Source organism: Prionailurus bengalensis, chromosome A2 (assembly GCF_016509475.1).
Source record: "Prionailurus bengalensis isolate Pbe53 chromosome A2, Fcat_Pben_1.1_paternal_pri, whole genome shotgun sequence".
Lineage (NCBI taxonomy): Eukaryota > Metazoa > Chordata > Mammalia > Carnivora > Felidae > Prionailurus > Prionailurus bengalensis.
The window spans coordinates 52860905-52884920 of record NC_057348.1 but is presented as its reverse complement, the minus strand read 5'-3'; the positions used below and the strand labels follow the sequence as shown (position 1 = coordinate 52884920).

Sequence of the window (24016 nt, the reverse complement as noted above, 5' to 3'; positions counted from 1 at the left end):
GCCTTGTCTGGCCTGTACCGATGATGGTTGTTAGGAGAATCAATCTTTGGTGAATGTCTTATGGGCCGGGAAATGGAAGGAAAGGTTAGCGCCTAGACAGGCTTATGTAACATGTTTTGCTTGGGAGTCTAGAATTGTACGTGCAAAAGTACGGTAGTCCCCCCTCATCTGCGGGGTGTATGTTCCAAGACTCCCCGTGGATGCCTGATATGCAGACAGTACCAGACCCTGCATATGCTCTGTTTTTTCCTAGACATACATATCTGTGAGCAAGTTTAATTGATAAATTAGGCACAGTAAGAGATTGGTGACAGTCACTAATAATGGAACAGTTATAACCGTAAGCTGTAATAAAAGTTGTGTGAGTGTGCTCTCTCTCTCTCAGAATATCTATTGCACAGTACTCACCCTTCTTCTTGTGATGATACGAGATGCTAAATGAATGAGACGCGGTAAGGTGAATGACGTAGGCATTGGGAGGTCGTGTTAAGCTGCTGTTGACTTCTTGACAGTATATCTATTAATTCTCACCTTGTGTGCTCACGGTAAAAACGTAAGACCTTCCTAAGGTGGGAAAGATGGCTTTTTGTGTTTGTGATAACGTGCTGCTCGTCACTTCTGGCACGTGAGCCTGTTGTAGCTGTTTGAGCACCAGTCCTCCTTCAGCCACCATCACTGTTTATGATCATCACATGAGCTGCTTCAACTCTCTGGGCCTCAGTTTCCTGACTTGTAACACAGAGGGGTTGAAATGAAAGTTCTCTGAATGTGTGCAGCGTGACCACATTCACATTAGGAAAACAGCTATGCTTCTGTGCGCCTTGTTGTGGGTTCCTCTTTGCCCTTTCTTCTTACTACGCATGCCCCACAAAGGGGGTCGAATGCTTTTTCACATGTTTTCAGGACTTGGAGACACCAGCCAGCTGCCCGGAGAGTCTGCTCTGGCAACTGTGTAGCCGTTAGGCGTTATCAGAGTGTGGGAGCTTGTCAGAGGGGGAGGTAGGCCTGATTATTAGAAGGCGTAGCTTTGTATATCCAGGTAAAAAGATCCTCCTCGTCCCCCGCCTTCCCTGGGCGTGAATTAATGTTACATAATTATTCAAAATGCTTGGCTTCCCCAGTTCTGATTTCTGAGGATGCTGCTGTTTCTGGCAGGAACATGAGTGCTCAGAGAGTTCCTGTTTTCTCATTGGAGGAGACCTTGCGCAGTGAGAGGTAGCCGATAAGGCCAGCAGCCCTCTGCTGTCTCAGCGCCAGCAGCCCTGGGCATTCCATGCATTCCATCCCGCTTGGACTGTTGTGTTCAGTCATAAGACACACTGACAGAGGTATTTATCCTCAAATAAATCACTGTAGTGTTAGTCAGAGGCTGAGCTGCAGTCTGGAGCCCTGGAATTTGCTACAATCAGGAATCCAGAGACAAGGCACTCACTACAAAACAATGAGCTCTCCCAGATAGGGAGAGGCTGGTCATTTAGGTCCTGGGTGCTCAACTGTTTGTTCCTTCTTTTGTTACGAGGAATTTCTTCTTCTCCTTGTCCTCTTTCCTAAAACCCAAATAGACATTTGGGGTTTTGTTTGTTTGTTTTTGGACGGAAAGGGGAAGTGGCCCTGAAACGGTATATATTGTGAGCAAACATGCCTTGGTTTAAATTTCAATTTCTGCCACTTCCTTGGACCGTCACTTAATTTACCTGGGCCCAATATCCTTCTTTGTAAAATGGCAATGATATCAGTTCATGTGAGGGCTGCTGTGAGCTCGAGAACCACCATGTGCAAGGAGTCTGGTGCAGTGCGACACTCAGTTGATAGTAGCTATTACTTTTACTATTAATAAGTCACTTATTCTGGTATTGATAACAGCAGTAGAGAATAAAAATACTATTGTGGTGAATTTAATGTCTGAGTGTATGTGAATTTCAGTCAGAATGTCTTGGGCTTAAATTTCAACTTCTTTATCTTTCAGTGGAAGTAATGGTAATTGTTCCCTCACCGGATGGTTGTAAATGCAGCGCGGGGCCAGTGGGGAGCACCCCCTGCCTGAGTCATCAGTAATATTATTATTACAGTGTTAAGGCAGTTAGAAAATGACTTCGTGATTCCTTGGGTCGTTGCACATCTGAGCTTGAAGTATAGGTGACTATAAATAATTCATACTATGTTATAATTACATTGAGGACACTACAAATAATTTAAATTTTTTTTTCAACGTTTATTTATTTTTGGGATAGAGAGAGACAGAACATGAACGGGGGAGGGGCAGAGAAAGAGGGAGACACAGAATCGGAAACAGGCTCCAGGCTCTGAGCCATCAGCCCAGAGCCTGACGCAGGGCTCAAACTCTCAGACCGCGAGATCGTGACCTGGCTGAAGTCGGACGCTTAACCGACTACGCCACCCAGGCGCCCCATACAAATAATTGAAAGTGTAAATAGAATTGCTAGATTTCATGTGCAACTCAACAGTTGATGTCATCATGCAGAGTTTCAGGAATATAGAAATAGCAGCAGCCCCATGGGCCGTCCTCCCTAGACTTATGGAAGAAAGGTGGTCAGTGTGCGATTAGTTAATTCTGGCCTTTCTGTTCACCTGTGATAATTGTTTGTTTCAGCAATAGTAACAATGTTTCTGTTTGTATCCTCCAAGAGTCGAATGACAGATTTTGTACACAGATTGGAAAGATGCTGTATCTATTACTTCTTCATGTTGTAGGATATTTACTATTATTGTTTGATTTGGTGAAACATTTTCTCTTGGAGCTATGGCCTGTTCCCTCCTTTTTATTTAATATACCTAAGAAATTTTTTTTATAATAAATTACAAACTGATGCCTGTTTGGAAAAGAATGGTCTGGTATATTTGTCTCTTTAAGGAGATTACAAAATGATTTTTGCTTTCTGTCTTCTCAGTACGTGTTAATGTTGTGTAGTGAAAATGTGTTTTGTTTACTTTATCACTAAAGAAATCACAGTAATTCTGGGCATGGAGTGTAGTGTTGTTGAAAAACAGTTTTGACAGCTAGTAAGAGCGTTTCAAAGATGCAAGCTTGGCTACATTTCATTACAACCATCATACTGAGAGATTTTCCAGTAGAAAGGAGGAGATTAAGTGTCTCTGAGCCAGAGTAGAAAGCTACAGAGAATGACTAAATTTCATCTGATTTGATTCAGGGAAGAGGAGGAGAGAGAAGAGAGTTTCCTTAGTCTCTGGAACTTGGAAATTGAGAATTCCTGGGCTCCTGTTCTAACCCTTGATACTCATTTGAACTCATTAATTTTCTTGTTGATGTGGTGACTCAGAGAAATAAATAAATAAATAGTCTCTTAAGTGTTAAGAATATGAATGTCTTATTTGAAAGATACCACATCTCTTAGAAAGGAGGTGGATTAAGTAAGGTATAGGGGCATGGCTATTGGGATTCCTTTCATGGAAATGCCAAGAAGTAATTCTTTTCCAGGATCCTGATATTCAAGTGTGATCTGCTAAGGAAGAGCTCCCTTTTCCCTTCTCTCTTACCCATATGGACTCTTGGATTCCTGTTTTATAGCTGTGAATGTGGTGAATAAAGCACTTTGTTATTTTCTGGCAAACATGATCCTCTTGTAACCTACCTGTGCCAGCCGCGGAATCAACCATTTCTCCAGGGGATCCTGGTTCCTTTTAGTGGAGAATAGGATTTAGAAGCCACAGTCTGGGTGCTAGGTATTAGTATGGTGTCATTGCCTTTAGATTTGAGTTGTCTAATATCATAGACACTAGCTGCTCATGGCAATTCAAATGTAAAATTAAATAAAAATTAAAATTTCAGTTTTTCTGTTACACTGGCCACATTTCAAACTCAACAGCCACATGTGGCTAGCTGCTACCATATTGGACAGCCCAGACATAGAATATTTCTACTATCACAGAAAGTTCTTTTGAACAGCACTCTTTCTAGACCCTTTCAGGGGAAACAGCTAGGAAATCATCAGTTATTATTAATACTCCCAATTCTAATCCAATTCCACAGAGTTCTTCCTCACCCTCCCCCATTCCATATTTGCATCTCCCTTCTTCCCAGCAACACATTTATTTATTGTTCATTCCTATAGTTCACATAAAATAGTTTCAGAATTGCTGTGCCCATACCAATTAGAAAAATAAACCTAGTAAGAGTTAAAGATTTGTTGGCAGTTCTTTTTTTGTTCTGTGCTGAGGGTAAACCAAAATACTTACAACTTTGTAGTCCATTACATACCCTCCCATGCCCCCCAGTATTGAGTTAACTAAAATATATAGTTGGACTCACTCATTTCTGTTTGCATTCAGCTGTAGATTTTTTTCCACCCTTGTTGATTACATTTTATTTTTTCAACATGTATACCATTAGCATACTTCTAAAAGTCAAAGCTATATTAAAAAGTATTTGAAAGTGTGAGGAGCGTCACTCTGTGCCGTCTCCTTCCTTCCTTTTGCTCCTTCTGTAGGGTGTTAACCTTTTTGTGTTTCTTTTGCTAAAGTAAGCAGATAGGTGAATGGTTTCTCAATTTCCCTACCTTCTCTTACATATAAGGAAACACTTTATGCTCATTTGAACTCTGGTATTTTCATTCAACCATATCCCACGGAGGTGTTTTCTTGCCACTTCTGCATCCTTATTTCCAGCCGCATAGCATTCCACTGCCTGCATGTGCCAGAATTCATGTAACTAGTCCCCTCTCTTTTGGGTATTTAGGTAATTTCCAACGTTTTACAATACTGATAATGCTTCAGTAGATAATCTTGTGCATTTTTAAAAAAAATTTTTTTAATGTTGATTTATTTTTGAGAGAGAGGCAGAGTGTGAGTGGGGGAGGGGCAGAGAGAGAAAGGGAGACACAGAATCCAAAGCAGGCTCCAGGCTCTGAGCTGTCAGCACAGAGCTGGATGCAGGGCTTGAACTAACAAGCCCTGAGATCATGACCTGAGCTAAAGTCAGATGCTTAACCCACTGAGCCACCCAGGCGCCCCATGATAATCTTGTGCATTTCTAATAGCTTGTGTATCAGTATAGTAAAAATTCTTGAAGGCACACAATTGATGCATTATAACAGCAGGCTAAACTCATATTGGTTTTGAGACTTGTTTTGGGCTGCTTGACCGATAACTTCTGTGCTGAAGAGTACAGTCTAAGATGATTTTTGGATATGAAGCAGTTTTCATCTCTGTGTGTGTATGAAAGTATGTGGTAGGGTTTGTGTGTGTTGAAGGTTTACTATTGAACTGTTCAGTCAGTCACCTGTGAGAGGAGGGGAACATTTATTGAGTGCTTACTGTATACTTATCCTATGCTAGACACTTTATATTATCTCACTTAACTCTTGTAATAAATGTGACTCTTTAAGGTGTGTGCATGTGTGTAAGAGCTCTGTTACTTACAGAAGCAGAAACTGAGGCTCTGAGAAGATCGTGTGTTCAAAGTAGTGGAGGTGGGATTAACCCTGTTGTGTGTGACACAAAACCAAAGATCCTTTGATTATGCCATAGCTGTTTCTTACCTGAGACAGGATTACATGCATCTTAAAACATACGATGGACATTGTATATTTATGACACTTCACCAGTCCAATGTCCAGTATATGGTAGGTACTAAATAATTTCTGTGTTGAATTGAATTAGACCCACTTTCAAGAGACTGCTCTCTGAGCTCATGTTCCAACTGGGGCAAGCATCCTCTTTTGATCAATGCTCCACAGTTGCAAAGTAGTTGCCCCTGGCCTCAGATGGGCCAAAACCCATAAGCTCATGCTGGGATCAAAGCCATGGTCACTAGCCCTGTGCTCTAACCAGCTGAGTTTGCCACAGACCAAGTTAGCAATCCACACTGAGGAAGGGCTAGTGAAAGAAAACAGTGCCTCTCCTCAGGGGTGGCGCTCCTTTGAAATACTGTCCTGGTGTGAAATGTGTCCATTGTTGTTGTCTTTGCTTCTGTGACCACTCTTTTGAAGTTTTTTCTCAAGCCTAATGTACCCAATTCTGCTTTATCCTTGATTGCGGATCCAGTCTCTGGGCTCCTCTGTTTTCCTCTGCTTCTCCTTTTTCTCTCTTTTCTCCTCGTGCCTAGCTTTCTCCTCCCCTCCACTCCATATTCTTACTCCCTTCCCCCCCACCCCATGGCCCAAGTTAGTTCACTCTTCCCTCCATAAGCATGAATAGAAAAGAGGGAAAAACTGACAAACTCAAAACCAGTACTTCTGTCAGCTTGAGAAAAAGTTGGAGGCAGCGTTTGATATCAAGTGCTGGTCATAGAATAGAAACTCAGTTAAAAAAAAACAACAACAAAAACCAAAACACCTTATTGATTACTAGCTGAAATGGGTTTTGGGGTTTTCCTGTGGACTTTGTTTACTTTTGTGCAATGGAGTTGATTGTGTAAATGGTACCTCAAATGTTCTGGAGTATTTATAGTTTGTGATGTCTGTGCATAAAATGCTTGGCAACGTAATCACACTGTGTTTCTTGTATCTCCTGAGTATGTTTAGTGCCTTTAGTTCCTGTAGTACCTTTAGGATACATATGGACACACTCTACCAAGAGACTATTCCCCAAACGTCATGAAAGTAAAGGAAGCAATTCCTCATTTCATATTAACTCTAGACCCAGAGGAAATGGGAGAGTTAGGGTTATTTTAGTACCTTGACCCTACTGACAATTGGGACTTTGTAAGGTAAACTGGGATTTTGTAAGGTAAAATAATACATATTTATAGACAGCATGTTACAGATGTGTGTGAGTCTTCATAAACCTTCCAGAGAGGCAAACTTTATCACTGAGCATGGAGAGAGGTCAGCATCGCCAGCGTCCAGAGAATCAGGAGAGCCTTTGCATCAGGGCTTATTAATAACAGTGACTGTTGAGTCTTTATTGTGTATCGAGAGCACTGTGCTGAGTGCTTCATGGGCATAATCTCATCCCATCCTCACAGCCCTGTGATGTGGATACTATGATTATCACCACTTAAGGATGGTAAAAATGAGGCCCAGAGAGGTTCTGTAACTTGGTCAAGGTTGCACGGCTAGCTAGTAGGTCACAGGGACAGGAATCAAAACCCAGGCTGTCTGATCCTAAAGCCAGTGCTCTAAGTGAGCAGGTTACATTTATATTAATAGCTTGGTTATCCAGCCTCTATGAATCATTTGTCAAAGAACCCTAAAGCCTTATAGTTTTGAACGATCTTCTATTTAAGCACTCTCAAAACACAACTGATAATGCTTTGGGGATGAGAGGTGGAGACATTGCTTCAGCAGGAACCAGGGACCTAAGGTGATGAAGGGCTGTCAGCCCTTAAAACTTCCATGAGGCAAAGCCTCCCAAGCAGTGCTTGACCCGTCAGAGATGCTGAGCTGCCACTTAGCTTCTGTTGAAGAGGCTGGAAACGGTGTGTCTGTGCAGGTGAGGACCCCTGCAAGAAGAAACAAGCGGGTTGGTTGGTTTATGCCCAGGAAAGTGCTTTTTAAATTGTTTTAATTCTTATTTAAAATTTCTAACCCAATTTTAAGTTAGTGGCGCATAGGCCAATAGTAACCTTAGTCTAACAGATTCACACTGGAGCAGTTTAAAATTGGCTTTAAGTCTACAGAGACACATCCTCCCCCCACCCCCCCACCCCTGCTCCAGATTTCATAAATCAGAGGCTCTTGAAATAGAATCCCTCAAACTACGTACCCTCTTTTCTCCCACATCCTTCTTGGCGTCATTCAAACTTGGGACATTTTAGCCTTGAAATTCTGTATTTTTCTGTACATCTACACACAGTATTTTGGTATTCCCAAAAGTGTTCTGAGGGATTCAGGAGGCTGTTTTATAGCCTTATTTTAGTTATCCTAAATAACTAACTTAGAAACTGAGATAATGTTAAACAAGATTTTTTAAAAAAAAATCTCTCCTCTCACGTGCAGCAAATATGTGTATTTACTTTAAAAAAAATAAATGAGGGAGCCTGGGTCTAATAAATGTTTCACATTAGGGAAGTATAATCTGAGAACTGTTTAGTGTGAGACTGTGCCCCTAACACCATAGCCAGAGCTGTGGGTCAGCCTTAACAGGGATGGAAACGAAGCTGGGTTTTTTTATGGCTGCTCCTGCTCCCGTGTGGCGTTAAAGGCGCATCTGTGAGTTCCATGCAAGTGTTTTGCTAATGAAGTGTGGTACCTTTAAATAAAGGTCACAGGCCTGACCTGTGTTGTGTGGGTTGCTTGTTTGTCAGGCTAGAGGCATTTTCTCATTTTCACAGTTCAGCTGAAAACAAAGACCTCCTTATCCGAGCAGGGAGCTGTGCTTTTAAGAGCTGACATCAGCCTTTTCCCAGCAGGCATCACTTCTGCCTTAAGAGTCTTTGCAGAGAGCTGGAAAGGGAGATACCCATCCTGCTACTGGGTTCTTCTGCCAAATAACACACAGAGTAAAGAAATGCCAGGAGTGCCAAGAAGCAAAGAAGTAGAGAAAACAGGGCTATCATCGTTTGCCTTCTGGTCTGCTCTGGGGACCTCTGTGGTGCTTGCTTATCTTTGTCACAAAGAATGTAAAAGTGGGAAGAGAACCTTGAGAAAGAAGGACTTTTTTCCTAGAGAGGAATTAAAGAACATTAGGGATGTATCAGAAAACTTCCATTAGGATGAGTAAAGTCACTTTTTAAAGTGGCACATTAAAATAGAAAAAAGGACTTTTTATTTACAGAGGAAGTCAGAGGCATTTGTTCAGAAGTTGAGGAAAGAAAACAACACAGGATTTGGCTGTTTCTCCCTCCCACTCTGATTCTCTGCTCCAAAGCTCTTTTTGGAGTGCCATTGTCTTGAAGATGCTTCTGCCCTGGGAACACAATGGCAGCTATTTTTATACATAGAGGATTAATCTTGATGTTGCTTTATGACCACACAAACCTCTTATTGCCATACAAAGCCAGTTTGTCCAAGTATATGAAGTGCTGTCATTTGAGTAGATTTGACCAAGGACCAGAAAGAAGAAAGCTAAGAAACATGGTCTGTGTGTGAGTGCTGATGGTTCTTTTATTTTCCTCTAGGATCTTGCTTATAAACCCACCATTTGCCTGTGCTATATGTAGCTCACACATAAGTGAGGTCATTTACAAGCCCAGCATTCTGTGTCTGGTGTCGTTTTTATTTGATAAGTGCCACCACTTGGTCTCTATCTTCTTTGCTAAATCTCTGCATAAAGCAGCCCTCTTCCTCCTTCCCTCTCCATTTTGAAAATTCTTCACAAATTGTCTCCAAAGCATAATTAGAGAACTTAATGTTGCAGTAGTGTTCTGAATCTGGCAGTAGCTGGAAACCTTGCTAAACAAGGGATCTGAAGTCTGGATCCAAGCCTTCATGGCCCCAAGAGAGGCAACATGTACTGCAGAAAAGAAGGAAACAAATTTCACCAGCATACTCTCCTCAAAATTATCCTACCTCTTGCCTTCCCTTCCTTGAAGAGATCTAAGAAATGCAGCTAATGCGTCCACATAGAAACCAGCTCCAGAAACTGGCTGAAGGTCGAGTGGAAGAAACAAACCAACTCTTAACTAGGTTGGGTCACTTGAGAAGCAAGTCTGAGAACTCAAACCTCTTTGCCTCCCTAAATTTGTCTCTGTCATTGAGCCCATCAAGGAGTGGTTGTGGGGTTTTCTAACACATCAGGAGTGATTTCCTGCACGTGACTGCTGAAGTAACACTCCTTAGGGAATCAAGGCACCATTGCTCATAGATGGTCTCAGAATGCTCTTGCCTCCAGATGCTCTAAGGAAAAAGGTGTTCCCTGGTATAAGTTTGGGAAGTACTTAACCCAGTCTTCTGGGTCTGGTCGTGCATGGTAGCACATTTCAGGCTTTGAGAAGTCCGATGTACAGAAACATCGTTTAGCCCAGGGTTAATCACGTGTGACTGGCCATGGATTCTTTATCCCTTTCTAATGAGACCTATTAGGAATATTCCAGGGAACCTACTTGCGTAACAAAAAGAACATTTTATTTGGTTTCAAAATTCCATTATGAACTTTCAGACTCTCAAAGGTCTGGTGCTGTACTGTTGTACCAACTGTTGCAATGAAATGACTATGTAATTCCTAGATTTGGGACTGTCGGCTGCCATCTTTCCTGCCTGGGGCTCTCCGGGAAGTTCCGTGAGTCCAGAGAAGTTGAGCAAAGCCCGAGGTCCTCCCTCCCTTGAACTTATGTCCCTCATCTTCCATCCCTAGTTCTCTCCTCCCCTCGGGGCTGTTTCTAGGGAGCAGATCATCTCTACTTCCATATCCATTTCCCAGTCCAGTGCCTTGATCTCTGCTAGCAGTTTTAATGAAACTTCTCTCCCTCATTCACTGGGGACCCACTCATTGCCAGATCTAGAAGGAAACCTGCAATTCCTTATCTTATTGGACTTCCTCTTCCTTGTAAGTCTCTTTTCCCTTGGTTCCCATGGCCCTTTCTTGCTTTCTTTGGTTCCCCTCCTACTTCTGTGCCCACTCCACCCAGGATCTTTCAAAGACTAGGCATTATTGCCATTCTGCAGGGCTGCATCCTTCTTACTGTGCAGATCCTTCTGAAGAAGTCACATGCCAACAACTCAGGGCTTGAATTACCTACCTCTCCAGGTAGAGGCTTCCCAAATCTTTATGTCTCGCTGAGTCCTACCCTTCACCCCCACCAGAGCCACCTGCCTCCTGGATACTGTGTGTGCTCCTCAGGTCAGTGTGATGCTTGGCTGGAAGTGATTTTAGTAGCTCCTTTCTTCGACACGTCTGTCCCCTGTCTTCATGATGGAATGGCTGTCTTTCCACTTGGCTTGGAAGTCACCTCCTCTCTGATGTCGAACCCACTGGTGCACAGCCTGCTGCCTCACTCTACTAACTGTTGTCCATGTCAGTACTGGCCTGGGCCATAGTTTAGAACCCCATTTCCATGACAGTGCTCTCTTTACTGGTCTTGCCACTTCAGAAGGTTTCTGAAGTCTTACTCTCTTCTTGGAATCTTCCATGACTCCCAGTCAGCTTCAGAAAACACTGAACAGATGTCTGCGTTTGGGGGCTTCTGCCTGTGTGCTCCTGCCTTGCTGAGGTGAGCCCATGTGCCTTCTTCACTCCTTCCTGGTACACTTTCCTTGCCTCCCTCTCTTGGCAAATGATGGTTCATTTTGCTTTGCGATGAACATCTCTTTGTATAAAATGATAACATTTTGCTGTGATGGTGTGTCCATCTGTCTGCTCCACTTCCCAGACTGCAGGGCCCTCCAGGGAGGGAGCGGAGTCCTACTCCTGTCGGTTCCACTAACACCCAGCACAATGTCCACTTGCTAGGTGCTAAATAAGTGTTTGAATGAAGAACAAGTCACTATGAGAGCACTGTCAAAACTTCCCTTTGGGGAAGATTTTAAGAATTGCTTCAAATATGTAATAAACCCTGAGTGGTACCACTTACTCTGTTTCCATGTTTTCCTTGTAGGCTCAATGTTTTAGTTCAGGGAACATTCTGGAACAGAGGGAACCCCACCATCACTACCTCCACTGCCTTCCTTTCCCCTACCCCTTGTTTCCCCAAGACAGGAAAGTACAAATCCCGAGGACCTGGGCCGTTGCAGTTTACAGTCTGAATCACTAGTCCTGCTTGTAATGCTTGTTTTGGATCAAATGATCTTTTCCTGATGTTGACTCTGAGTTAATAAGCCTTCAGAGTTTATTGTGTGAATGAAATGTGGTTCCCCCCCCCCCCAACTCCTCTATTTATATTTCTTCTTACGCTTTGTGTTCTGACCCCCGTGTGCACATAAGGTATGTGGGAATGAGAAGTTCACTTCAGCTTGGGTGCACCTCGCAGTTCAGAGGGATGGCCAGACATTTCTTCCGGGTGGAAATCAATCCAAAGAGTAGATCTGTTCTTACTAGAACAGCAAACAAATCTCTGCCTAAGTGTTTACTACTTTTGGTGTTGTTTCCAGTCTACCTAAAAAGTTCTCAAAGCGGAAGTGTTTATTTGGCTATTCTAAAAGATTCATTGTGTTTATTTTAGTTGTGTGTGATAGCTTCGGGCTTGCATCACTAGCAGCCCCATTTCCCTGTGTGTTCGAATGATCCTGCCTCATTTTGTGTTAGACTTTTAGCTTTAGAGCAAGTTATATCAACTGATGGAAACAGCTTTCTCTAGGAGCTGTGAATCGTAGATAAAGCTTGGGAATGGAGATCTTGCTGAAAGGGGCTGATGGCTGCATAGTGCCCTAGTCGGCACGTATTCCTGAGAGCCTGTTTGAAGGATGAGACAAAGTTTATTCGTGGGCGGTAGCTCTGACTTCTTTTTGGCAAGATAAAATCCAAGTTCTTCAGGGTGACTTTCAAGGATTATGGTGATCTGTCCCAAACTCCCTTTTCCCACTTCTCAGTAGAGGGCCTTTTTGGACTATGGATCATTGAAATACTCCTTAACCATGGTTAAATTTTAAAACAATGTATAGGCAAGCTACACAGAAGGTGGGAAGCAGCTCGTGGGCCATTTGGATTATCCAACCTGCCTCATGACTTTCCTTTTGAGGTGGTATTTGAAGCCAACATTTTCTTTGCCCGTGGCATCTTAATGTGTATGGCATCTCTCCATCACACAGCTTCCTCCCCATATCCCCGTGTCAGCTCTTCTGTAAGACCATTCAAGGGTCCCCAACATCCCACTTCGCCTGTACTTGGTTAGATCATTCTAGACATACCATTCAAAGTTGGCGATCATCTGACCTGGCAGTCTTCTTTCCCTCCACCGTATCCCACCCCAGTTTTTTATTTTGGAAAGAGTTCAGATCTCTAGAAACATTGAACAACTAGTTAAATGAGCACCCTTCACTAGATTCACCAGTTGTTAATATTTTGCCAAATTTGCTTTCTCTTTTGTATGTGTTTTAACAATGATGTGATCCAATTTACTAATATATTCACATTGACTAATGTCCTTTATAGTTGTGCTCTCTTTAATTCAGGATTCAATTACAAAGTACATTTTGCATTTAATCTAGAATAGATTTTCCCATTTTTGCAGGGTGGGTGGGTGGTGATTGGTGTTTTGGTGGCTAAGGAAAAGGGGGACCTGGACCGGGACAAGTGTCATTGCCTCATGAGGTCTCCCTTGGGATACCAGTTGGACCTCTGGCAGGGAGATGGTTTGTCTGTGAGCCCTGGGAGGGATGCCATTGTACATGATAAATAAAGGCGGTATTAGGATATGTGTGTGGTTGTTATATGGTGGGAAGTGCAAGTTCAGAAACCGGAGAGAAGGGAAAGGGACAGAAGTCATGGTGAAGGAGGCAGCAACGGGTCTGGAACACAAGATGGATGAGTACATGGAACAAATTAAAATTTTCATGCCTGGGGGAGCCTGAGTGGCTCAGTTGGTTAAGTGTCTGATTCTTGATCTTGGCTCAGGTCTTGATCCCAGGTCGTGAGTTTGGACCTTGCACTGGGCCCTGCACTGGGTGTGAAGCGTACTTAAAAAAAAATTCCATGCCTGCTCTCTAAGTTAGCTTAAATCACCTTTTTCATAGATTTTTATTACTGCCCAAAAGGTTCATTTCAATTTCTAGCCCATAATTCCAACAGTTTTACCTAAAAGAAAAAAAATTCTAGTACCTTCACTTAATTAATGGCAAAGATAGAGCATTCTCTGTTCCTTTGTCCCCCAAATCTACAGAACTCCAGCAAAACCACATATATTGCTTCCTGTGTGATCTTACTGACAATTTCTTACTGACAAGTAATTCATTTGAAGCTCAGGTGAAATCTCTTGACTGAAAACTGGTGCCGTGTGTGTGTGTGTGTGTGTGTGTGTGTGTGTGTGTGTGTGTGTGTAGGTGTCTTCTAATTTTCAGCAGCATGTATGGTATCTAATAAAAACAGTCCCGGAATTCTTAAGACTTGATGGCAGTAATTGCTCACTGGTGCTGTGATGGGATGTGGGTGTCTGTGTAGGACCTGGAAAGGTGACTGTGGCGTTACCCTGGTGACTGAGTGGTAAGACCTGGAACTGTTGGCAGTGGTGCCTCCCAGCCAAGCGTCTTGCCCGGTGCTGAGCTCCAGGCAGCAGCTGCCGTGGCTCACAGGAGCTCCATGCTCCTTCCCCCTCCTATTGCCGAGGTCCTGGGACTGCCTCCTGTTTTTCCTTTTCCAGGATTGGTTGTTTAACTCTTCTTTCATTTCCAAGAAATGTAGCACAGTATCCTTCCAGTAAATTCCCCTTCAACTAGCTAGCCTTGTTTTATGTTGCTTATAACCCAAAGAACTTGTTAGCAAATGCAGATCCTTGGGTTGTTTACAGTGTTTTACTGTTATTTGTGAAACTTGTGGGATGATGTGTGTATATACATCCTTGTTCATATGCCATATTTCCCATTTTTCTTGAGATGGAATTTCAGGGTCAGAGGGCACCCATTTCTACTTTGGCTGGTTTATTTTGCCAGCTTGGTCTCTACCAGGTTCACTGATACACATTCCCACTAGTCACTGTGTGCATGTCCTGTCTCCCTGCATCATCACACAGGTGACTGTTACCATGTATTTAATTTTTGCAAGATTCATAGGGGAATCATTGTGGTAATTTGCCCTTTTTCCCCCCTCTCTGCTGTTAGGGAACTTGAATGATCTTTTCATATGCTTATTGGCCATTTGGATTTCTTTTGTGACTGTATCTTTGTCCTTTTTTTTTTTTTTTTTTTTTCCATTAGGGCATTCATCTTCTTTCTCTTAACGTGTTAGCACTTTTCACGTAAAGGATCCTTCATCAGATGTGTTAGGAAAATAATTTCCTAATTTGTCGTTTGCTTTTCTTTTTTTTTTTTTTAATTTTTTTTTTTTCAACGTTTATTTATTTTTTGGGGGACAGAGAGAGACAGAGCATGAACGGGGGAGGGGCAGAGAGAGAGGGAGACACAGAATCGGAAACAGGCTCCAGGCTCCGAGCCGTCAGCCCAGAGCCTGACGCGGGGCTCGAACTCACGGACCGCGAGATCGTGACCTGGCTGAAGTCGGACGCCTAACCGACTGCGCCACCCAGGCGCCCCTTGTCGTTTGCTTTTCAACATTAATGTGTTTTTGAAATAGAGATGTTTAAAATTTGGAAGTGGTTGAATCAATCTTTTCTTTAATGGAAAAGGCTTCTAGAGTGTTCTGGAAGGGACTGCAGTGTGTTGGTTAGTACCTTGTAACACATATATCTGTGCTGTTTTGATGGTAGGATCATTGTGTCTGCTAAATACATGTTAGCTGTGAACTGGACAGAAGCGTATCGTTTGTGTATTACTTCACTAGTTCATTTTACCCAGCATTTCCCAAGTGCCTACTTTGTGGGTGGCATGGGGGATGTGGGTGTGCAGGGAAGGAGTCAGCCCTGGCTAGGGGAGGGGACCTAGCTGTGCCTGAAGAAGTGCCGGGTGGTGGTGTGAGGGCAGGGGCACCGCCTGCCTTTTCCTGACTTGTCTGCTTTCTCCCTCCCTTGCCCCTCAAGGACATCTTTCACCGTCATTCAGCACTGTGAATGGTCAGAGTGCTTTCGGTATTTGTTTTAATAGCCTCTTGTTGGGTACCATAAGTAAGCTCTGAAATCAGAAGTTTAAATTCTGTTTTTATTTAACCATTTTACCAGATGTTTCCTGTGGTTTGACAGATGTACCATTTACTCGAAAGTTACACTCCTGAGATTTTGAATGTTATGGACACTGTTGCTATAGACAATGATTCTGTCAGGGCAGGATTTGGAAGACAACTTTCGAATCATTTTTGAGTTGAAGATGTGTGTTTACCCAGAACAGAAATGCCGGTCTTCATAATCCGCTTTTCCTTTCTCTGTTAGCATCCTGATCTCCGGTTTATGAAAGACTGTAAGCTATTAATTAGAGTTTGTTCCAATAAACACTGTTGTGCCTCAGTGGGGATTACTTTCTGAAAGCAGCCGGACTCCAGTACCTCCAGGTTTTGTTTGCAAAACTCACCTGGGTCAAAACGAACTCAGATGGTGGGCAGGAGATGATTCAAAGTGGGTTGAAAATCTGGCTTGATGCCCCTGTTGGTGGGCCCCTTGACGCTGGGGTACTGTCGATGGAGACGGCTGCAGACATGGTAGTTTTTTGCACCCACTGAATGCCCGTGAAGAGAAAAGCAAGTACTGCTGGGGTACCTTTGCCTCCCCCCTGCCCACAGTCAGCGTTTCTCTGCAGCCCGAGTCCTAACAGAAAAGAGCCTCTGATCCAGGATTCTGCTGGTGGGAGGAAAGCAGAAGGAAGTTGCTTCCTACGAAACACAAGTGAGACCGAGTTGTGGCTGCAGCGCAGGAAAAATGGGGATTTCTGACATTCCTTCACTGAGGGCCCAGATGCAAGGGGTGCCATGGAGGTGCATGCATGGTGCCTTCAGGGCTGGCTCCCTTCTCCAGCAACCTTCCTCTCCTGTGTTTTGTTTAGCCTTATTTAGAGTTTTATAAAAGCCTTATGCTATGGAAGATGGAGAAACAAAGAAAGAGGAAATCGCATGCTATAATTCTGACAGCACATCTATTTGCGCACGAAATGGAACTGTAACGATGCATGTAACGTTTTGGCAAGACCCCCTCTGTAAATAAACCCTCCCAGGAGTTACTAACCTATCCCAGGACCCACAGGAAACTTTTCCTTGCAGTGTGGGGGCAGGCAGGCCCCTTACCTTGCAACTCTCCTCCTAGACGGGGACTCTTATTCTGACAGGCGATCTGCCTACCCACTTTTGTGCCTGGGCCTGCTTGCCAAGTTTGTGAGGCCCAAGGCTTTCTTGTGGGAGGACGCGGGGCTGTCTTCATGCTCTTTGGCAATGATTAAAGTGAGGTTAGTACCAAAAACCCTTTCATTTTATTCCCTTATCCTTGCTTTTTCAAACCAGATGGCAACCCTGTATTTTCAGCTGTAATTAATTTAAACTATGAGGCAGCGAGTCCTGGGAGAGGTAGAGTTGACTGTGCTCAGAAGGGACAGCAGTGATTTTCCTGCTCAGCCCTCTCCCCTCACCAGATGGCACCTCGTCCCAATCAGAGCCGTGTCCCCGGTGCTGCTTCTGAGAGGACCTGGCAGGAGAGAGAGGGCTGTTAATGGGGCTGCTGGGCTGGCCACCGGTGACTCGTGTGAGCTGTAAGGGTTAATGCACACTAGTAATTGTTGCCTTAATGGATTGGAAGTAACCAGGTTCCAGGTGATGGCTGACGTGTTATTGCCAGGCCGGGCTATCATGTGACTGCCTCCAGACAATGGTGCATAGTTTGAGTGGCTGCTGATTCATGGAGTACAGGGTGCTTTTTCTTCCTATTCCCTTCAGCTGCCAGGTTGGCCTCCAAAAGGGGGTATGTTTTAGGTTTAACATTTATTCTTAAAGAAAATTACAAGGGAAATAAAAGCCCTTGGCCACAATTGCAGTCTGGAGGTTTTGACCTCAGCTATTTGACCACTTCCCTCCGTGGAAATTCTCCTTGTGTCCCCTGTCTGTAAGTTGTTCTAGATGCAGGGTCAATTAGTGACCAAGAGATCCTTCACATTTAATAGAAAGTGAGCACTTTGGTTTCATCTCTCAGTAACCCGTCAAATAACTCCACAGAGCGGCCTCCTACCCCCCCTACCCTCTTCTCGCCTCCTTGCTCTGAACTGACCACCTGAGAGCTGGGCGTCCAGGCGCTCCCACCTGCCCACACAGGTAGGCACAGCGGGGTTTTCGTTTCACTGTTTGAGAAACACATTTTCAGGGCAGTTGCCGAGGAATTGCAGACTGAAGAAGATTTGTTAACGATAATATATGTGCAAAACACTGTGTAAAACTGTATGCTAATGTTATACAAGTGGTAGTTATTACTATTATTAACATTAGCCATCCTTGGATGACCTGAACTAATTTTTAAAGGCCCACAGTGAGAAATGAGAACCACAAGTATGTAGCTTGTGAGTCTCCCAGAATGCTCACTGGTGATTACAGCATCATTGACTGCGGTCCGTGTGTGTGTGCCTGAGTTTGCTGACTTTGGTGAGCTGGGCGATGGATGTTCTTTGTTTATTTAATTTTTATGTCAAATATTTACATTATTCATGAGTATTTCTCTCATGGGCCACTTGGGCTGTGTTTACCAAGACTTGCGTTTTTGTTGTTGTTGTGAGCCAAGACCCATCGTTTTGGAAACCTTTTATTTTTCTCTAGTAGAGAGGGACAGACATGTAGATGATTTGTCAAGGCTTGTAAGGACGAACAGTTTCACATAGAATAACCATATGGTCCAGCAAGTCTGCTTACTGGCATGTGCCCCAAGGAAGTGAAAGCAGGGACTCAAACCAGTTTTTGCACATCTTTGTTCATAGCACCATTATTCACATTATTCACCCCCAAGAAGGGGGCGAACAACCCAAACGTCCATCACTGGATGAATAGATACACAAAATATGTGTGCACATAATAGAGTGTTTATTCAGCCTTGAAAAGAGAACACAACTCTGATACACGCTGTAACGTGGATGAACCTTGAAGACCTTCTGCCAAGTGAAGTGTACCAGTCACAAAAGATGAAATCGTATGCAATTCCATTTATGCGAGGAGGGTGGCTGTCAGGTGAAGGGGGAGGGGAGAATGGGGAGTTCGTGTTTCATGGGGACAGAGTTTCATTTTGGGAAGATGAACATTCTGGAGATGGTGGTGATGGCTGCACAGCAGTGTGAATATTTAAGGCCACTCAGTGGTGTCCTTAAAAATGACTAAAATGGCAAATTTTTTGTGTATTTTACCACAGTAAAAAAAAATATATATATAGATATAGATATACATATATATATCTATATATATATATATCTATATCTATCTATATATATATATATCTTCAGTTCACTTGAATAGACAATAATGAATCTATCATGTGTTCCATACTCCGTTGAGATGAGTGGTGTGTAGGGAGGAGGTAAGTGGTTTGGAAGACAGCAGAAGACCAGCCCCCGAGGATTTGATATTTGGTGCCTAATAATAGAGAATCACAGTGTGAGGACTCTGGGGGTGGTGATTTTAATTTAAAGGGCAGGTAGGATTAACCATTACCATTTGGTTTTGAACTCCTCAAGAAAAGGAGAGGGGTGTGTCACTGGGGTATTGGGGGACAGACTCTAGAGGTTCTCCAAAGGGTCTGGAATCATCGACTCAAGATTTTGGGGAAAATGCCATCTCAGTGTTGAACAGAATCATCAAGTTCCCTGAGGTTCCTTTCCCCATTTCTTTTCCGGGTTTCAGGTTTCGGATACGGACGTGATTTTTAATAGCCCAGGGGATGGCTCTTAGACGTTAGTCACGTAAAACAAAGCTAAGCAGACACTTAGAGATAGTTCTGAATTTTATGAAGTTTGCAAATGAGAATATTTGTAAAGCATTGCAACTTTAGGGATGCCTCATGGCTCAGTTGGTTAAGCATCTGACTCTTGCTTCAAGTTCAGATCATGATCTCACGGTTTGTGAATTTGAGTCCCACATCAGGCTCTGTGCTGACAACTCAGAGCCTGCTTGGGATCTCTCTCCCCTCTCTTTCTCCGCCCCTTCCCCACTCGTTCTCTCTCTCAAAATAAATAAATAAAACTTAAAAAAAAATAAATGCAACTTTATAACTCATACAAAAATGAGATAGGCCATCTCTGTTGTTTTTTTCAGATCCCTTGGGAACTTTGCTTTAAGAATAGATTGATGAGTGATTTCCCTATCAATTGTTAGTATATAATAGCCTTTCCAAGCATATGAGGGTCCTCAAAACAATCTTTAATTCATATCTCGTTCCTATCTTGTAATGTTTAAAAAAAAAAGGCCAATTTTTTCTCTAGTCTTTGAAAGATGGGGTTCCGACCAGACTGCCTGGATGCCCAGGGGGAATTAATGGACTAAATGCCTAGCATTAATGTACTCCATAATTTGCTCTCAGAAGGTCTTTGAGGTTCTTTATTACTATTTTAAAGAATATTGGGTAGAGCCCTCATTATATTTTATTAGATGAATATTTAATCAGTTTATATATACAATACTTAAATTTCCAAACTTTTTAGTAGTTACATATAGTAATTTAACTCAGTAATTTTGCCCACAAAGTTTCTGATGTCAGTCAGTCAAGGTAGGTGGGTGGTTTCGAGAGAAAAATTGGCTTTCTAATTTTTGTTTAGTGTTGAATAAATGCACCAAATTAGAGGTTATCCTCTAATATCAAGAAGTCACGAGATCACTGGGAGCTGGTGGCCACCGGCGTTGAGTGCGGGAAGGCGGCCTGAGGGTGTGCGTAGGGAAGAGGGAGTAGTGGCAAAGCCTATGGTGCGGCAAGGGTGTTGGCCAGTCTGTCTCCGATGTGCAGCACATGTGATGTGAATGTGGAGTAACCCATTTGTAATTCTTGCCAAGGTTCGGTCACAAATATAGCTGAATTTAAAGGGAAAAAAATAGTGGGAGGAATTCAGATGACCACACACCTCCTATGTGACACGGGTCCTGGAGTGACTGTTGGCATCTTGGGTAATGCCGTTAAAAGTGTAGTTCCAGGTGACTGAGGCTGTTGAAATAATCCTGATTTCGAGCGTTCTGTTAACCTTAGTTTTTATTAGACCTCATGTGCTGATGTTTGGTTCAGAAATAGGCTACCATACATTGAAAGGGATGCTCTTTTCCTGCATGCCCTGTGTTAGATCACATCTGGAGTATTAGGTTTAGTTCTGGGCACCACACTCAAAGATGAATGTTAATTTGTAAGGCAGGTGGAGGTGGGTGTCAAGATGGTAAGGGGGTCCGGTACAATTTGCAGCAGTTTTTTGCTGAAGAGAAATCTGGGCATGGCAGGGCTGACGGCAGTTTCCAGGGCTTAGAAGAGGAAAGAGGCTCCATTGAATTTTTCCAACGGTTTTCCAAAGGTTCAAACCTTTGACCCAAGAATTGAACTGGAAAGCAGATTTCATTCATTAGGAGGAAGAATCTTTCATTGAAGCTCTTCAGTCATTGAGTGAATTGCCTGAAGAGAAAGTAAGTGCTCATCCCCGGAAGTGTTTAAGAAGTAGCCACCCTCCAGTTAGGGAATGAATGAGTCACTGGGGTGAAAGGCACAGCATAGGGAATATAGTCAGTGGTACTGTCAGAGGGTTGCGTGGGGACAGATGGTAGCTACACTCGTGGTGAGGACAGCATATGTATAGAAGTATTGGATCACTGTCATCTACCTGAAACTAATGTAACATTGTGCATCGACTACACTTTAACTTAAAAAAAAGGAGTGGTATGGCCATCTTCAGGAGGCCATGGTTGCTCATTCTCTCCTTTGTTTACAGCCATCTTACCATGAAGCTCTCTTCCTTTGGGTAGGACAATGCACCCAAATCTTTTTGTGAGACAGCTTTATAATATAGTCCAGTGATTTGCTGCAAAATGCAGAGTAAAAACTAAGAGTGAGCCTTCAGAAGAAATTGAATGGAATTACGAAAGGTGGCTTGGCACCAACCTGGAAGAACGGAAGCAGAAATGATGATGGAAGGTGTTTTGAGACCCCTTTTTTCTATGGGGTTTGCGGTGGCTGGAGTTGGCTCTCCTGTCACCAGCTTCATGAGCTCCTCTGACTTGTTCAGACCAGTTTGGGCTGGTTTTTCCCTAAGAGTTCATGTGCCCTTTGGTTGGTTGCTCCAGAAGTTCGTTACTGTGTGCCAGGCACTGTTCTGCATACGGGTGATGGACTCTTGGGAACAGCGCACCATGCACGAAAGTCACTCTGCCTAGTTTGCTTCACTCCAGCTGTGTGCGGAGGGACCTTTCTTCTCTCTGGGTCTCAGGTCTGTGGACAGCTAAGAAGTGGGGTGCTTCCGCCCTCCTCCTCCCTGAGGAGGGGAGTGTAAAGCAGCGGGTCCCACACTCTACTTTTCTAGTATAAGTAAGGTGTTGTCTGTGGAGTTTAGAATCAGACTGGGGGGTGGGGGTGGGGGATGGGACACAGCAGGGAGAGCTGAGCATCTGGGTTGACCCCAGTTAAGCCGGGGCTGGCACCGGACAGTCTCGGTGGGCAGATCCCTTTGCCCCCGCTTTCTCCTATCCTTGTCCCAGCTGTCGCAAGCATTCCCTAAATTAGGACAGTGGAGCAAAATGTCACCATATTGATGCCTCTGTTGTTGTGAAGGGAGGTAGATGGTCTTTTCTAGGCTTTGGTCTGCCTCAGACATTACAGCTTAGTTACAGAAGAGGAGACATAATGTTTTCCATCCTGTCTCTGGTACAAGGGCTCCCATTAATGCCAAAAATATGATAGTGGGTGTGTTTTTTAACATACCCTTCATTGAGAGAATACATAACGACAAAGCTACTATCAATTTAGTAGCAGTAGGAATTTTAAATTAATTTAAATTTTATTTATCTCAGCTACATCTCCATCCACTTGAAAGCTCCTGAGTGTACACGTGTGGGACACGTGATCCGTTCAGGGGTAAGCAGCGCACACGGATCCCGGTCCCGGCAGTGCTAAGTCCCCGGGGCCCTGGCTCGCAGGTGGAGGCCCACTGTCTTGGTGGCAGTTGTGACCAACATGGGGGGAGGGAGGAGATGCTTTAAAGTCATGTTCTTGGGGTTTTTACCTCTTTTCTCAGACGTTAGTTTTTCCTCTGATCTCAGCTAATGATGGAAAACATGTGTAGACAGTTCCAGTCAAAGAAAACCAGTACCTTATTTACATAGGGTTGAGCTGTTTGGAAATGTGGCTGGAGTCTCTCCGCTATCTGTGAGGGCTCTGCCCTGCCCGCTAACATCTCTGAGAGTCTTGCCTCCCGTGGGTGACAGGTCTGGAAAGCTCTTCCTTTGTGCAGCAGGTCGGGTGTCTGCATGCTGGAGCCGTGCACGGGGCGGGTGGGGTGCCGTGGTGCATCCTGCACTCACTCAGGGCCTGTGTACTCTTACTTTACACATTGTTCTAGCAAACCCACTTAGTGGCTTCCTGGCCCAGCACAAGGAGAAGGGAGAGAGAAGCGCTCCCCGCGGTGGCAGGCACACTTCTCCAGGAGGAAACTGGCACACGGCTTCCAGGAAAGGAAAGAAGTGAGTTCTAGGATGTTTCAGACAGGTTTCTAACTAAAATAGTTAAAAAATGTTTTCTTGCTTATGACTTACATTTCGGTTTTATGTAGAAGCTTTACCTAAGTGGCTGTGATGGGTAAGTGCAACTGCATGGCTCAGGTGACCTCAGTCAGGCTTCCTGGGTGCCCTGGAGTCCCTTGTGCAGATCTGCATAGTAACTGTGCTTGAGGAAAAGAGAGACCCCCTTTCCCCCGGAGATCCTTCTAGTCCCCTGCAGAAAGAAGGGCAGGAGTTCACAAAATGCTCACTAGGGCTGACCTGCTGGAGGAACAAGAGGGATGTCTGAGGAATCTCGAAGGCTCAAGAATATATGGAGATGTTGTTATGCTGATTTAGTGCCTCCCCTTTTTGAGAAGGCTTTGATTGGAAACCCTTGACTCCTTTATACAGAGAGAGTCCACATCAATGATCTCAGAAATGTCACTTAGATACGTAGTTGTTCTTACACTGTCCGCTGCTTGTGATTCCCCTACACATCAGCACTAGAGAAATGTGCTATTTCTGAAACCCTTGCAGGCAGTTTCAGCAGAAGAGGCAAGGTTGGCCTCATCTGAGTCCCTGCCCCACCTCCTACCAGCTGTTCCACCTCTGAACGCCAGTTCCCTCCATGCTCCAAGGGAACAGCGGCGGATGACCCAGAGGGCAGGCACAAGCAGTGAATGCAAGCGGGGGACAGTGTACAGCTGGCCCGTGGGCTCGAGGGTTTGGTTATCGATGGGCCCATCGGTGTAGGAATGATGGAAAGATCTGGTGGGTCGTCCATGCCTTCATCTGTCCAAAATGTTACTGAGCCACAAGGTTTTGGATTATAATTTGGCTGATGAGCTTCTTCCCTTGTTTGTGGGGGCAGATGGGGTTTCCTTTTCCTGGCTTCCTCAATTGCTCTTGGAGGTGAAGTCAGGGGGCAGCTTCTTATTGGCAGGTC

At 43.9% G+C, this 24016-nt stretch overlaps 1 protein-coding gene across 6 annotated transcripts in view; it reads left to right on the top strand.

Annotated features, from left to right (window-relative positions):
* The window catches only part of VGLL4 (vestigial like family member 4), a 168431-nt gene that overhangs the window by 126342 nt on the left and 18073 nt on the right, over positions 1-24016 (top strand). Inside the window, exon 1 of one of the 6 annotated variants that reach the window (XM_043588141.1) lies at positions 16765-16829. The exons of the other annotated variants lie outside the window; for them this stretch is intronic. Within the exon in view, the coding sequence (XP_043444076.1) occupies positions 16816-16829 (14 nt within the window). The 5' untranslated portion in view covers positions 16765-16815. Of the gene's footprint in view, positions 1-16764; positions 16830-24016 lie in introns of those variants that run through there. 6 annotated transcript variants of the gene reach the window in all.